Below are 13,860 nucleotides of genomic sequence, written 5' to 3' on the forward strand. Positions count from 1 at the left end.
AAGGCAACTTTTTGCATCATTTTATCCTGTAGATCAAACAAGAGTAGTCTTTGTATGTGCAACATTCATTTTGCAAGTACTGTCAACTTACTTTTGCAGGTGATGTCAACTTACTTTTGCAAATAAAGTCAACTCAATAGTATTAAGTTGCCTTCACTTGCAAAAGTAAGTTGATGTTAGTAGCAAAAGTAAGTTGATGTTACTAGCAAAAGTAAGTTGATGTTGGTAGCAAAAGTAAGTTGACTGTACTTGCAAAATGAATGTGGTACATACAAAGACTACTTTTGTTTGATCTATGTGATAAAATGATGCAAAAAGTTGCCTTACTTTTTCTATGTAGATAAAACATGAGATATTTTTGTTAAGGGGATCTACTTAAATTAAGCATGAAGCATCAAAAAATGACATAAGAACAAAATTAAGAGGGTGAATTCCCTTTAAATCATAAGTACACTCAGCAAATGTGTGAGAGTTCCACTAGAGGAAAGGTCAAAGGGTCACCACAATCAGGAGGTCACAAGTCACCAAAATTGACATGTTTTATTGCTGACAAATTCTCACAAACAAGCAAACTCATGTCAATATATACTGCCATTGAACTGGGCAATAGGCTAAATGAGTTTACTGTATAGAGCTGCAACTATTAGTTGTTTAATTTCTAAGTTTCCTATTACTCAATGTAAGGATTGTTAATTGTTAATTAATCTTTGAGTCATTTAAATTAAAGAAAAATCCAAATTCAGCTTCTCACATGAGAATATTTCTGGTTTGTTTACTCTTTAATGAAAAAAAAGATTAATCTTTAAGTTGTGGACAGTTGGTCGGGATAAAACAAGACATTCTAAGTTGCATCTTGGGCTTCGGGAAACAGTGATAACACATTTTTCACCATTTTCTCACATTCCATAAATCAAAGTATTCATTGAAAAAAAAAAAGAAGACAGATAGTACAACAATGACAATTACTGTTAGTTGTAGCCCTAATACTGTATACTCTGGAAAAATGTCCACATTATTCAAACTTAACAAAGGGGCTTGTTTACCTTTTTTAACAACAGTTACAGTGTTGCAACATTTTAGTGTATTCATGACATGGAACATAGACACTTTGATAAGAAAATAAGACCATAAACTCCATTATACTGACAGCATTGGAAACACTCGCCAGACACGCCATAAGACAATGCCAATGACCCAACACATAACTCATGGGATTCACATCCTATTACATAATGGTTCTTCAAGTGAACTTTGGCAAACATGTCCTCCAAAACAAACATTCATTCTGTCTACCCTGAGGAAGCACTTGCAGGGATGAAACCCCACCGACAGCCTGACCTTAAAGGTTTGAACATCCTAAGCAAATGACAGTTACATTCAAAATCTGACCAATAAATTGATAATGCAAAAAACACAGCACCTCACAAAACTGTACAGAGTTTTCCTGTTCTGTATAGATCTGCCTCCTGTAGCAGTACCTGAAAAGCTGCTTGAAAAATACACCTAAGGTCACTTACAATGATTCCCTTGACCTGAGCTGAATTCTATCAGCCATTTAAAGTGCAGACATCTGATCTGAGTTTACACCACAAAACAAATTTAAGCAGCATACACATGAGCTTCAAAAATGTAACCTGAGGAAGTGCTTTTGGAAAACCTTTGAAAGTGCAATGTATAACCAACAACTGTAAACCTTGTCAAGAGGGAGCTTCAGTAATGTCTGTATGGCTTTTAGGCATGTAAACTGACCTTCAGATCGTGGACCTTGGAGGACACCTTTTGGTTGACATCCTCCAGCTCTAGAAAGATCTTCTGAAAAACCTCAAAGGTGTATTTCAGTTTGTTAGGGTACCTTAGTTCCAAGGCGTAGATGAGGCCCATCAGGAAGGTACAAGCATGTGCGACATCAGGGATACCAAAAAGGACCTCTGCTCCCTCGATGGCTATTCCAGCCTGCTTCTGGAGATCTCCATCTCTGGCTTTGCTGACCACAAAGATGTTGAGGACTTGTGTAGTAAGGGCCTCTTGTACAGTCACAACATCGTCATCATCAAAAACCTGTAAAATACACCAGAAAAAATAAAACCCTCTTGTATATTAATGTGAAGGATGCATACAGTATAGCTCTCTTGGTACTCTTTCTTTCTTTTGAAACAGTTTTCTTTACCTTGTAGTCCTTGATTAGCTCCTCCGTCTTTTCACCAAGGTAGAGAATGAGGCCTCTGATCACAGCTTCTCTTCTGGACTCAATGCTGTTGTCCTACAAAAACAGAAATGAGATCATGTTAAGCACAAACGTCAGACTGCTACTACATATAACTAACTGTTTAACTGTTGTACACAGGGTTCAAAATTTTCAATTGATTCAAAGATTTCAAAACAAAAAGGGCACTCAGGCCAGTTAGGTGTCTATCGCTCCCGTTCGGAAATGTGGAGGCATATTCTAGGAGTGTGCCCCCCTTCTAAAATCCAAGAAAACAGACTTAAATCAACAAGCCAACTGTGATGACGTAGCGACCACCGGCACTGCTGAGAACTTTAAAAAAAAAAAAAAAAAAAAAAAAAAAAAATCTGACTCATTCCTTCATTCCACACAAAATTATGTTAATATTGCTCTATGATATGTGTTGAAAATGCTTTTAAGTATATTATAGTAATGAACAAATTGAAAAATATACAAAAAGGCTATTTATAATTTTTGGCCAGTAAAAAATCTTTCTGACCAGTAGATTTGAGCCAAAAAGTTAAGTTTGAACCCTGGTTGTACAGTAAGTACATGCCTCATTTAACATGTCAAGGGTCTCATCAAGTTTCTTCCCAACAGCGCCTCCCTTCCTCCTGTAGAGGCTCAGCAGTCTGGGTGTGTATTGGTCCAACTTCCCCAGGAATGTGGACTGTAGTGGCTTCAGTGTGATCCTACGGAATTCCTCCTCGATCTGCAAAAGAGAAGAGAAGAGAGATAGAGAAACATCATGAAATACAGGCAAAAAAGAATTACAGAGACACAGGGCAACAGAAACAGATCAGAGGTAGAAAATTGACCCTAAGGGTACACTGAAAGCAACATTTAAGTGGTCATGTGTTTTGCAAGGAATGTTACACCAGAACAAGGCTGTAACTACCGCTGAGGTATTTTTTTTCCAACCTAAATGATTCAATAAAATTAAAATTAAAATAAGAAGATGACACAATTCAAATGTACAACATACCTGGGAAAGCTCAAACAGGGCAGGCCACCGAGCTTTGAAGTCAATCACAGCTGGTTTATTGAGGATCACATCATTTCGACGTAATGAAAAGGTTTTCACCATCTTTTCATTGATGATTTTGGTGTTGTCTCTCTTCTTGTACTCATAGAGAAGCTCTACTCTCTCCTTTTCAAGGGTTTCATCAGTTTCACCTTGAGGATGTGGTGGGAGATAGTTTACCTCGGATTTCTTTGCTTTTTTCAAGCTTTTAGTTGGAGGTCCATCTGCAGCTGATTTTCTCTTCCGACAGTTTACATTTAGTTCTGGTAATCCAAGGTGTTTCACCTTTGCTCTGAAATTGCCAACCTTGTATTTCAGGCTGTTCTGCCAACCATATATACCATTGGATGACACTGGGTCCCTCAAACAGGGGTGTTTCATGACCAGGGCCTCAGCAACCTGCTCCCTTTGTGCTCGTGAAGGATAGGCAGTGTAGACAAAGATGCTGTCTGCTAGTTTGTCTAGAATGTTGGGTTTTACTGAAGGGTTGCTGAGTAGGGTTCCATCCTTTCTGTAAGCTGCATTTGCAGCTTGTAGAATGAGCTCTGTGTCAAAGGAGAAGGTAGGTATCTCAAACTGAGCTGGCCAAGATGAAGAACGAAGAGAGGAGGCGCTCTCTGGAGAAGACTGAACTATGGTCTCTGGAGAAGACAGAAGTATGGTATCACTGGATGGATGGGAAGAACTGGAACGGACATCTTCTGATGACTCAGCGCAACTGCTATCAAAGCTCTCCTGGAGTCCTTTGGCATTCAAAGAATCTTCAAATGTTAGTGTGGTCACTGGTGCAGTAAGAACCACCTTGATGGTGTCTTTGTCTTTTACTTCATTTGTTTCCAGGAGACTGAAAAATTGACCATCAAAATCCTGGTCCTGGAACTGCAAACTAAAATCTTGTTCAATTGCAAATGTGTCCTGTACAATATGCTTCAATTCCTCCACGGTCGCCGGGATTCCGGAGGGCAAGGAAAGCTTGCGAATTTCCTCTTGTAGTATGATTCGAAGTCTGGCAGACATGTTGATTATTCTATAGGAGGGGGGATGAAAGGAGACAGAAAAAAAGGTTCTGTTGAATTTAGGCATACAAACAATAAAATTACAACATAGGTACAGATCTTGCAAATCCATCCCATAAAGAATAAAAGCCAGAATTTAGATCCAAGTACATTCAGACCTTGATGGAGGACAAAAGGGGTGGTCTCTTTGGAGGAGGTCAGGATAGGAGTCACCCGGGAGATTCAGTGAGACGCCGATTTAGGGGCTCGGCTTCTGTTTAGTAGCAAAATCTCCCCGTCTGCTTGCCAGTCTGTTCTCAAAAGTAAAAAACAAAAAGAAAAAAGTATTTTTCATGACATCTTTGCGCTCATCTTAAAAGAAAACTGCACTCTGTCTTTAGAGTGTGTGTGAAAAGGTAATTTTTACACAAATGTGTATGGAACCTTTGCATCACACAGATCCGGCAATACAGCACGTTCTTAAGAGCGACCTTCTGGCACAAATTAAATTACACATGACCGTATGAACATCAGTCAAATATTACAGATGATATTGTTCTGATGCACATGAGAGTTCAGGACCATATGACTGTACAGGAGGGCGAGGGCTAAGAAATTGAAGAATTTAAAGAAACTGAATTTAGGCCACCTTTAATCTGGTGATCAGGTAAATTTATCTTTTATTCTGACAGCCTGCATCAAGATAATATAGGCTACTGTTAATTTTTCCACAGGTAAACAGGTAAGTTTATATTTTGCTACATTTTGGACTGGGCTGTCACAACAATTTTCTCAGTGAAAGACCAACTGAATCTCTGCCCCCAAGCCATAAACTACTTGAAATAATCTAACATTTGCCCACTTCCCCATAACAATTGCAACTGTCTGTACATACCTTCATCCAGCGTGCTTGACACGATAAATCACCTGGTAAGGATACAATGACATAGTTAGTAACCTACCACTAAAGAAAACAAAATCAAAATAAATAATTTATCTTTTAAATTACAGAACATTTGCAAACATGTAGGCTATCTACTACAATTAACCTAGTGTTTCTATATAGTGTAAATACAATCTCTGTCCAATGAGAATCATGTATCTCTATAATGTCAGCTTACTGTTTTCATCTTTATAAAAAAAATGTATTTCCTAGCTAATTCAAGAAGGATTGTAGTTTAGTTTAATCAATTTATTGAACATGTTAAGAAGAAAACAAAACATTGTAAATAATTTATGTAACTAGTAGGAAAGTAGGAACATTCTCTCAACCCATAATAAACACTTGATCGTTAGAAAAACATTGTTTTTACTGGACAGGAAGACTATGAAAAATTGTAATCTCAAGTAACTACTGTCAGACAACTGTACTATGGTAAAAGTACAAGTACAAGAAAGCTAGGACCTTAGAGATTACTACAGAACTGTCACAATTAAGACCATGTGTTTTAGAGTTAATTCATCAGAAACACAGTAGAGAATGTAATTTTAAAAAAAAAATCTCCACCTAGAAGGAGGGGGGCGGGGGGGCTCGGCGCTGTCTATCACCTGGGGCTGTGCTCGCAGCGTTTCAGCGGCTAACAAGAAAAGCTAACTGCCTACACTACAGCCACCGCTGCGACCAAAAACCTCCACAAATTAACTCACAAGCGCGGCCACCCACACCCAGACACACACGGGTGTTTATTTACGGCCGACTTGCATCTTAAACCCCTCGCTAACGGCTAACCCCGCACAGGTGTGTTGTATATGCTGCCGATAACACGGCGCCCGGCGCCGTCTCATTAACGTTATGTGGAGGGGGAAAAACACACATCCCTGCTTACTTCAAATTACAGCCGCTTGCAAACATGAGCTGTGTTTAACCAACTATCACATTAACTTTATTCTTACCGTAAACTTCAGTCTCCACGTTCTGGAACTTCTCCCCTCAGCGGTCCTCCTGAGACGAGCGGTTTGACCGTTTGCTACCCAGAATGCACCACACGGGGCGCAGTCGGAGCAGCGTAAATACAACGAGCGATTTGTTTGTTGTGTGGGTCTGCATAACAAGATTTGTTGAGCCACTTACATAAAGCTTGTTAAGAAAAAAAATCAAAATGACTTGTGTTTTGAACGAATGTAGACTAATTCACAACTTGATATATTTATGTTAAGAGACTAACTTTGTTTTTTTTTGTTAATATCACAGACTTAATTGTGTTACAATTACATACTCTCAGAAGTACTTTTTTCAGTGTACATTGCAGTTATGGCAATTTTATTGTTATACTAAAAAGAACAAGAAAAACACAAGGTGTTTCCCTTAGGTAAAGGGGAAACATGATATACTCATGGATTTGCTAACAAAAGCAATAATGATCAGGTTAGTAACACAAGACCCTTTGAATGCATGAATGTGTGTGTGTCTGTCCTGCAAGCCCGTCTTTTCTTCAAACGCTCTTATTCTAGCTGCGTTTGTTCTCCATGTTTTCAGATGTTGTATCTCAAGACGTCCGGCAGCAGGAGAGGTTGAGCTCTTTCAGTGCAGGATGGCACGACACCAGGTAAAGCTATATCTTATTGTGACATGTCAGGAACTAACAAACAGCTTTGGTGTTTTTTTTTTTTTTTTTTAAGAAATTATGTTAAACTTTCATAACATGGTGTCAGTTGGCAAATATGATTTTACTTAGAAGTGAGAACATCTGTATATGTACCATCTGGAGCATTTCAGTCTTGTGTTAAGTAGCTCCACAAATGGCACCAAATATGATTTTTGGATTCACAATGACCAGTAACTTGTGGTGTAGCTGTGTCTCCTCCGTTTCTCCTGTTTCATATTGCTCTATTAACAATCTGATGGTGTAATGTAAAATCTCAGGGCAGTGGACAGTTTCCTGCAGAATGCTCTTCATTATGTTTTGCTGTGACATTTCTATAGTCCACTCCTAGTGAGACATGGTCTAAGTCTTAATATTTGTCCACTGTTCAAGTCATCGACGTGTATCTGTGATGTTGTGTTCTTAGTTTATGTGTTTTTGTGTGTTTTCCACGTGGTTCATTATTGGGATTTACAGTATCCACGTATCGTCCGTCCCTTGACTGTTTCCTCCACACGGTGGAGCTGTCGGCCTTTGTCTGAGGCAACGATCAAATCAACAGACTCCTCAGTGACATTTTATAATTTAATCATATTTAAGCACACACTGTTTTCAATAACAAACTTCTCATTACATTAACACTGTTGTGAGTTGAGCTGTAGATAAGAACCGGTTTTCTCAGGCAGTGAAGAAAACCTTAGTTGTTACATAATACTTCTGTTGTCTGGTGAGTTTATAGTGACTTCATCTCCTCTCTATTACTTCAATACTGTGGAATCTGCATCCTTCATAGCGGGTTCAAGAGTCTCTGTCGCTCTGTTGTCATGATCTGTACATTCACATGTCTTACTTCAGCTGCCCCCCCCCCCCCATGCTGCTGTCCTTCCCTCATGGTTCTTTGGCCACATGGTGTAAACCGTGCGCCTCTCCCTCGTGAGCTTTGAGCGCACCGTTGCTCTCCATCTTCCCTCTGCGGTCAAGGATGTGATGAGCCAGAAAAACTACCAGCACGATGAAAAAGACAGTACACAGTATTATCCCGACAAAAGCCCCCACTGACACCCCCGAGGGCTGCCGTGTAGGTTCTGGTCTGTATGACGGTGATGTGGTTGGGAAGCTCGGCGCTGTGCTGGACTCGTACAGCCCTCCATCCGTTGGATCCACCGCTTTTACGCACTTGTACTCGTCAACCAGCCTAAATCCTCGCTTGCAGGCGCACACATAGCTACCGTAGGTGTTTGTACAGAGCTGATCACAATAATAGAAGGAGCACTCGTCCATGTCTATGCAAACTGTGTGGCCAGCTCTTTCCTCTGCTATATAACCCTCAGGGCAATAACACTGGAACGCATCGTTTGGGTCGCACTCCGCCGGACACTCCTCCCTCCCGCAGTGCAGTCTGCACCGATTCGGGGACGCCGGGTCCACTTTGTATCCGTCATAACAGGAGCAGTTGTAACCACCGGGAGTGTTGAGGCACTCGTGCTCGCACGGGGCAGAGACGCACTCATTCTCGTCGACGCACCGGTCGCCGGACTTCACGTATCCATCCTTGCAGACACACTCAAAGCCACCGATGGTGTTGACGCATTTGAAGTTCTCCCCACACTGACGGGAATCCTTGCAGTCGTTGAAATCCACGCACGACCTGCCGTCCTCCGCCAGCTTAAAGCCGTGGTCGCACGTGCAGGCGTAGGTGTCTCCCTGATTGTAACAGGCGTGATCGCAGTGCAGGTTTGCGCACTGCGTGTCCGTGTCCATTTCGCAGGCGACTCTGTTAACAGGGTTGACGGTCTGACCCGGTCCACAGTAACAGGACGGGACTTCATTTGGGTCCACTGCGCATTTGTGCTCGCAGCCGCCTTCATAGATCTCGCAGTTCCAGGGAGCCTTCATCCACCGCTTGGAGTAACACAGGTATTTAGTCCCAGAAGACACCTGGGTGGCCGTGGTGCCCGCGGGCAGAGACGGCCCATCATCCACCCTGAAGCCCATAGGGGTGATGTAGATGACAGACGCGCCCATCAGCCGCACGACAGAAAGACTTCTGCACGGGTCAACGATGCCGTACTCACAGAGAAACCCGGCTGCCGGTTCCTCACAGTCTTCCTGGATCCATTTAAAGCCGCTCTCTTTGGAAACTGAGACGCAGCGAGGAGAGGAGCAGCTGCTGTCAAAACTTGGCGCCCAGTTGAAAAAGTCACTTTCGCTGTCTTCCGTCACCCACTGGAAGCCTCGCAGCGCAGCCGCAGCGTCTGGACAGCCGCTCTTCAAGTGCAAACCGATCCAGTACCGCCCCGTGAGGTTCCCCGAAATAAGACCCAGACTATCATGAGAAACAGATGAGCGTATTGTCATCAAGTGGCCTCCTTTAGCTTTACACTGGTCTTGCGCTGCTGTGAAGTCGCTGGGGTCTTGGACCAGCTCATAACACACATTCCCGATGCAGTAGCCGCTATTTGTGTCTGTTTCACTGGTTCCTCCCGTCAGGGAAACCAGCATGACAACAAGCAGTCCCGTTACGTTCTTCATGTTTGCAGCTCGGTTGCGTCTCTTTTAGGTTCTTGCGAGATCCAGCAGTCTATAGGCTTGTTTGTCTGAGGAACTGTTTAGCTCGTATTTATAAGCCCCCAACTCCATGCTACTGGACCGGCGGAGGAAGGAAGTCGCTCTTAATCAGTCCACTTCGCTGCTCGCTGCCTCTTCACTAACTTTCTGCTGGGCAGAGAAACATTATCCCCAATTACGCACGACTTTTTACGCACACACGCACACAAGACGCGCGTACGCAAGGGGCTTCCACCCGACGCCCCCTTCTCGAGTAGCCCCTCCCCCCACTCCCCTCTGCACAACATGTCAACCGGTTTGCCAGTCCAGTCCCTCCCCCCAACACACACACAAACACACAAAACTACTTTTCCTGCACGTTTTCACATTGGTTTCCACTTTTTCTGAACATGAACGTCACTTGCTCTCAAAAGTTCCCTCAAATCTTTTCTATCCACTCATGTACTTTACAAGATAATTCTAGTTCATCCATGTACATTATAAGCATAAAAATATTGCACGTTTGAGAACAATATAGTCCTGTTGTCCACTCCAGTGCACATGCATGTTGTAAAATTGAAATGAAATTAAAATTTCTTATTTTTTTCTTTGCAATTGGTTCTTTACCACCCCAACACTTCATTTATGTACAACAACAACAACAACAAAAAATCAAAATCAGAAAACTTTTTTTTCCTGGGTCTCAGGAGGATACCCCACTCATTTATGTTAAATGGTCTGCAGCCGTATATGTGCCACCAGATAAAGGGAGCAGATGAAAGAAACAGGAGGAGTTTGAAATTAATTAATTAATTATCTCTTTATTAATCAATGTGAGTGTTCAGTTTATGCCCCATTCTCACCTCCTATGTGTGTGTATATATATATACTGTATATACTATACACACGTATAGATATAGATATTTAGGCTATTCCAGTGGTGCTTGCAGAATATGAATATGACTATTACAGAGGAAAACAAATAAATGAATAAACAAACAAACAAACAAACAAACAAACAAACAAAAGAGTACAATCATCAGGATACAGCCCTTCTCTCCAGTGTTCAACAATGGCACATTCAACAGGAAAATGTGATACAGATGTTCAGTGGCTGGGTATATGAGGAGGAGGCGCATGTGTGTTTCCATATAAGAACATTAGCAGCACAGCTTTACATTCATGTGGAGCTATACAGTAAGTTATACAGTAAATTATACATTCAACCATCAGAAAGGCACAGCCAGTGCAGCAGCTCAGATTTATCTGTGAGCAACATAACATAAATGTTTTAATGTTGAGATTCATATAATCAAACTAAACTGTGACTATTAGTATTTAAATGATCTGTGTCATATTCTTTTTAATCTGTGATACATAGAAGATGGTTTTTCTGTAGCCTTAAAATTAATTATGCTTATAAATGCTGCCATTAAGTAGCAGTGTGATGTTCACTGACACCACTTTTGATCAGAATTTGGATTTAAATATGTTGATCTATTGTATTTATGAGTCTCATAAAAAATTAGTTGTCAGCCCTTTAACATGTTCAGCAGTCAGATGGCTTTCAGTGTGTTTGGATTACAGCAAATGACGACAGTCAGTGTGGATGAACCGGTTGGCTGAAAACAGTCCAGAGGTGTTAGTGTTTTCACACACTTCATGAACCATTCCTATAACAACTGCTGCACCCTAAAGTAAGCAGCGGTCCGCCTTAAAATGACTTATCTCAAATGTCCAAATCCAAGAAAGACAGGAATATTTTTTATGAGCAAAACATCAGTCAAGTCGAGTCATTGAGTTGACATAACCCTGAAAAACTTGAGAGATCTTTAAGGAAGCTGCACCATGATAATAATAAAAAAGACCATACTGACTTTTTAGTACCATAACTAGACATTTCTGTGTGACTGCATCTTATTTGTCACATGACTATAACAAATTAACCTGCATTGGGATTGAAATCCAAACTTTCTATCAATCAATAAAAAAATGAAGATGCAGCTTCAGGGAATGATCATTAAAAGACATATGGACCCAATTCCATAGAAACATATATTACACATTCAGAATACATTCAGCTGCTTTTCAACACGTCTTCATTTACTGCAGCTCAGAGCCAGCCCAAGGCATAAGCGAATTAAGCACCTGCTTGGGGCCCCGTGACTATTGGGGGGCCCCAAAAGGCAAGTAACTGTTTTAAATTGTAGTGCATAACTTTTGTCTATCCTTAGAGAAACACTGCGTTATTACAAAAAACTTTAATTACTGTTGCATTTCAAATTGTTGTTGCACTTTTCTGTTGCAGTCTATATTTAAAACCAAAAATTTTATAAAGCAGATGATGTGTTTACAGTAAATGCATTGTCTGTTGGTTTATTTTGTTACTTTTAGTCGACCTATAGGTGACATTCAGTATCCCAGTACTAAATCAATTTGAAGATTAAATGAAAAATCAACCCAGTGCCATTTCAGAATAAAAACCATAGATGGGTAAAACAAAAAACTGCCAGGATATGATGATTCATAATGACATTCATAATAGTATTATTGGCAGTAATAGAGGGCACCAAAATAAAGATTTTGCTTAAGGCCCCATGGAGGCTTGGGCCGGCCCTGCTGCAGCTTTAAAAACAAGAAATATCACAATAACTCCTCAAGTGCATAAAACATGAGAAGGTGCTCAGCGCGGTGCCATCACTGTCTCTGCAGGTCGTTTTTAAACTGCTTGTCGAAGGACAGCCTCTTGTATGTCTCTGTAGTCACCTGCTGCAAGTGGAAAATATCCAGATCCGAGTGTCCTAAAGAGGATATATTCAGTTTGGCGCAACGCAACATTAAATACCGGACCACACAGAACAGCAGCACTACACACAGCAGCACGAACACACTGATGCCCAAAGCGCTGCCGGTCATGACGTATGACGGAACCCCGGCGGACACGGTGTCGGCCGGTGTGGGGCGCGCGGGGATGAAGGCTGAGCCACTGCTCTCCTCATTATAATCGATGATGTCCTCCTTACACTGGTGACCGTCGTGCAGCGTGAACCCTTCACGGCACGAGCATGTGTAGCTACCATATGAATTTTTACACTCGTGATCACACAGCTTTTTGTCCTCACATTCATCATTGTCGGTGCAAATTGTCGTGTTGCCCCTCATGTCTCTGATGTATCCGTCAGGACACCTGCATGCTGCCATGTCCGGCTTGTTTTTGTCTTCGTTGGGGACGCAATCGGCTATACAATCTTTCTCTGTGCAGTTCCGTTCACACCTGGTGGCATTTATGAGTGACACCCTGAACCCATTGTAGCAAGTACACCTGTAAGCCCCGTTGTGCATCTCACACTTGTGCTCACACTCCATACAGATGCTACTGTTCACACACACTCCTGCGTCTTCAAAGAATCCATGTCGGCACAGACACTCATACTTCCCCGGGGTGTTAACACACTCCTGACCCTCACCTCTGCACCGATCCTGCTCCTTGCACTCGTCCACATCCTGACAGGTCATCCTGTCCGGGGCCAGCCTGTAGCCCATGTCGCACTTACACACGTGAGAGTCTCCCTGCTTCTCGCAGCCTTGAGTGCAGTGGTCGCATGGCCCCGTGGCGCAGCTGATTTTGTTGTGATGGAGACGTTGTCCTTCGGGACAGACGCAGGTGTTTGCACCAGTGCACTTGTACTCACAGCCGCCGTCCATCACCTCACAAGGCCAGGGAGCTGGCATCCATGTTCCCTCGAGACATATATGTTTGGACGCTGGATATTTGCTGCCGTCCTTTTCCTCGACAGCCACGACTCCCGTTGTAATCAGGTCCGAGTCTTTTAAGTCGAAGCCCCAGTGCGACCTGTACTTCAGCCTCCCGCTTACGCCTGGATTTAAGCTGCATGTTGTTGTAGATACAACATAACGGCACACGAACCCGTCCAGTTTGTCTCGACACGGCTGTGAAGTCATGTTGAGGTCCTCCCCCATCCGCAGACCGGGACATGTTTCAAGACCTGTCCGGCCGGTGAAGCTCGGTGTCTTTACCCACAAAGAGCCGTTGAATCCGCTGAGAAGACTCCTTAAAGTCTCCTGTGGTTGTTCCACATCGACCCGCAGTAACTCTCCGGACTGTTTCTTACACCTTTCCTGCGCGCCCTCAAAGTCCTCGGGCTCTTGTAAAAGCACCAGACAGTGATCCTTGGCGCAATGGCCGCGCTGAGAGAAGACCGCGTCCACCAGACCGCACAGGACAGCCGCACTAATCAGCAGGTAGTAAGTCATGGTGACACACGATGCTATAAAGCTCTGTGTTGGACGATCTGAGGTTGATACCGTGACTGGAATCTGAGCATAGTGCTCATATATACAAGCCTCCAACTGAATGTGTGTGTGTGTGTGTGCGCCTTTTTTTTTTCAGGCGAGGAAGGAAGTTCGTCCTGGCCAACCTCACTAGCCCACCAAAACACACACACACACACACACACACACACACAC

At 42.6% G+C, this 13,860-nt stretch overlaps 2 protein-coding genes across 2 annotated transcripts; both read right to left on the reverse strand.

Moving 5' to 3' along the window:
• Window positions 1-7,238: 7,238 nt before the first annotated feature.
• On the reverse strand, window positions 7,239-9,576 carry thbd (thrombomodulin). Its single transcript, XM_084001124.1, has one exon. The coding sequence runs from the start codon at window positions 9,355-9,357 to the stop codon at window positions 7,714-7,716; it is 1,644 nt and encodes a 547-aa protein (XP_083857250.1). The 5' UTR covers window positions 9,358-9,576; the 3' UTR covers window positions 7,239-7,713.
• A 651-nt stretch (window positions 9,577-10,227) lies between these two features.
• LOC311007821 (thrombomodulin-like) lies at window positions 10,228-13,770 on the reverse strand. Its single transcript, XM_084001162.1, has one exon. It carries the CDS (start codon window positions 13,645-13,647, stop codon window positions 12,070-12,072), a length of 1,578 nt encoding a protein of 525 aa, XP_083857288.1. The 5' UTR covers window positions 13,648-13,770; the 3' UTR covers window positions 10,228-12,069.
• Between the last annotated feature and the right edge of the window lie 90 nt (window positions 13,771-13,860).

Source organism: Trachurus trachurus, assembly GCF_905171665.1.
Source record: "Trachurus trachurus genome assembly, chromosome: 24".
NCBI lineage: Eukaryota > Metazoa > Chordata > Actinopteri > Carangiformes > Carangidae > Trachurus > Trachurus trachurus.

What these genes read in the sequence shown, in the direction of transcription:
- LOC311007821 (XM_084001162.1), bottom strand. Translation starts at nt 13,647, where the DNA reads ATGACTTACTACCTGCTGATTAGTGCGGCTGTCCTGTGCGGTCTGGTG.
- thbd (XM_084001124.1), bottom strand. Translation starts at nt 9,357, where the DNA reads ATGAAGAACGTAACGGGACTGCTTGTTGTCATGCTGGTTTCCCTGACG.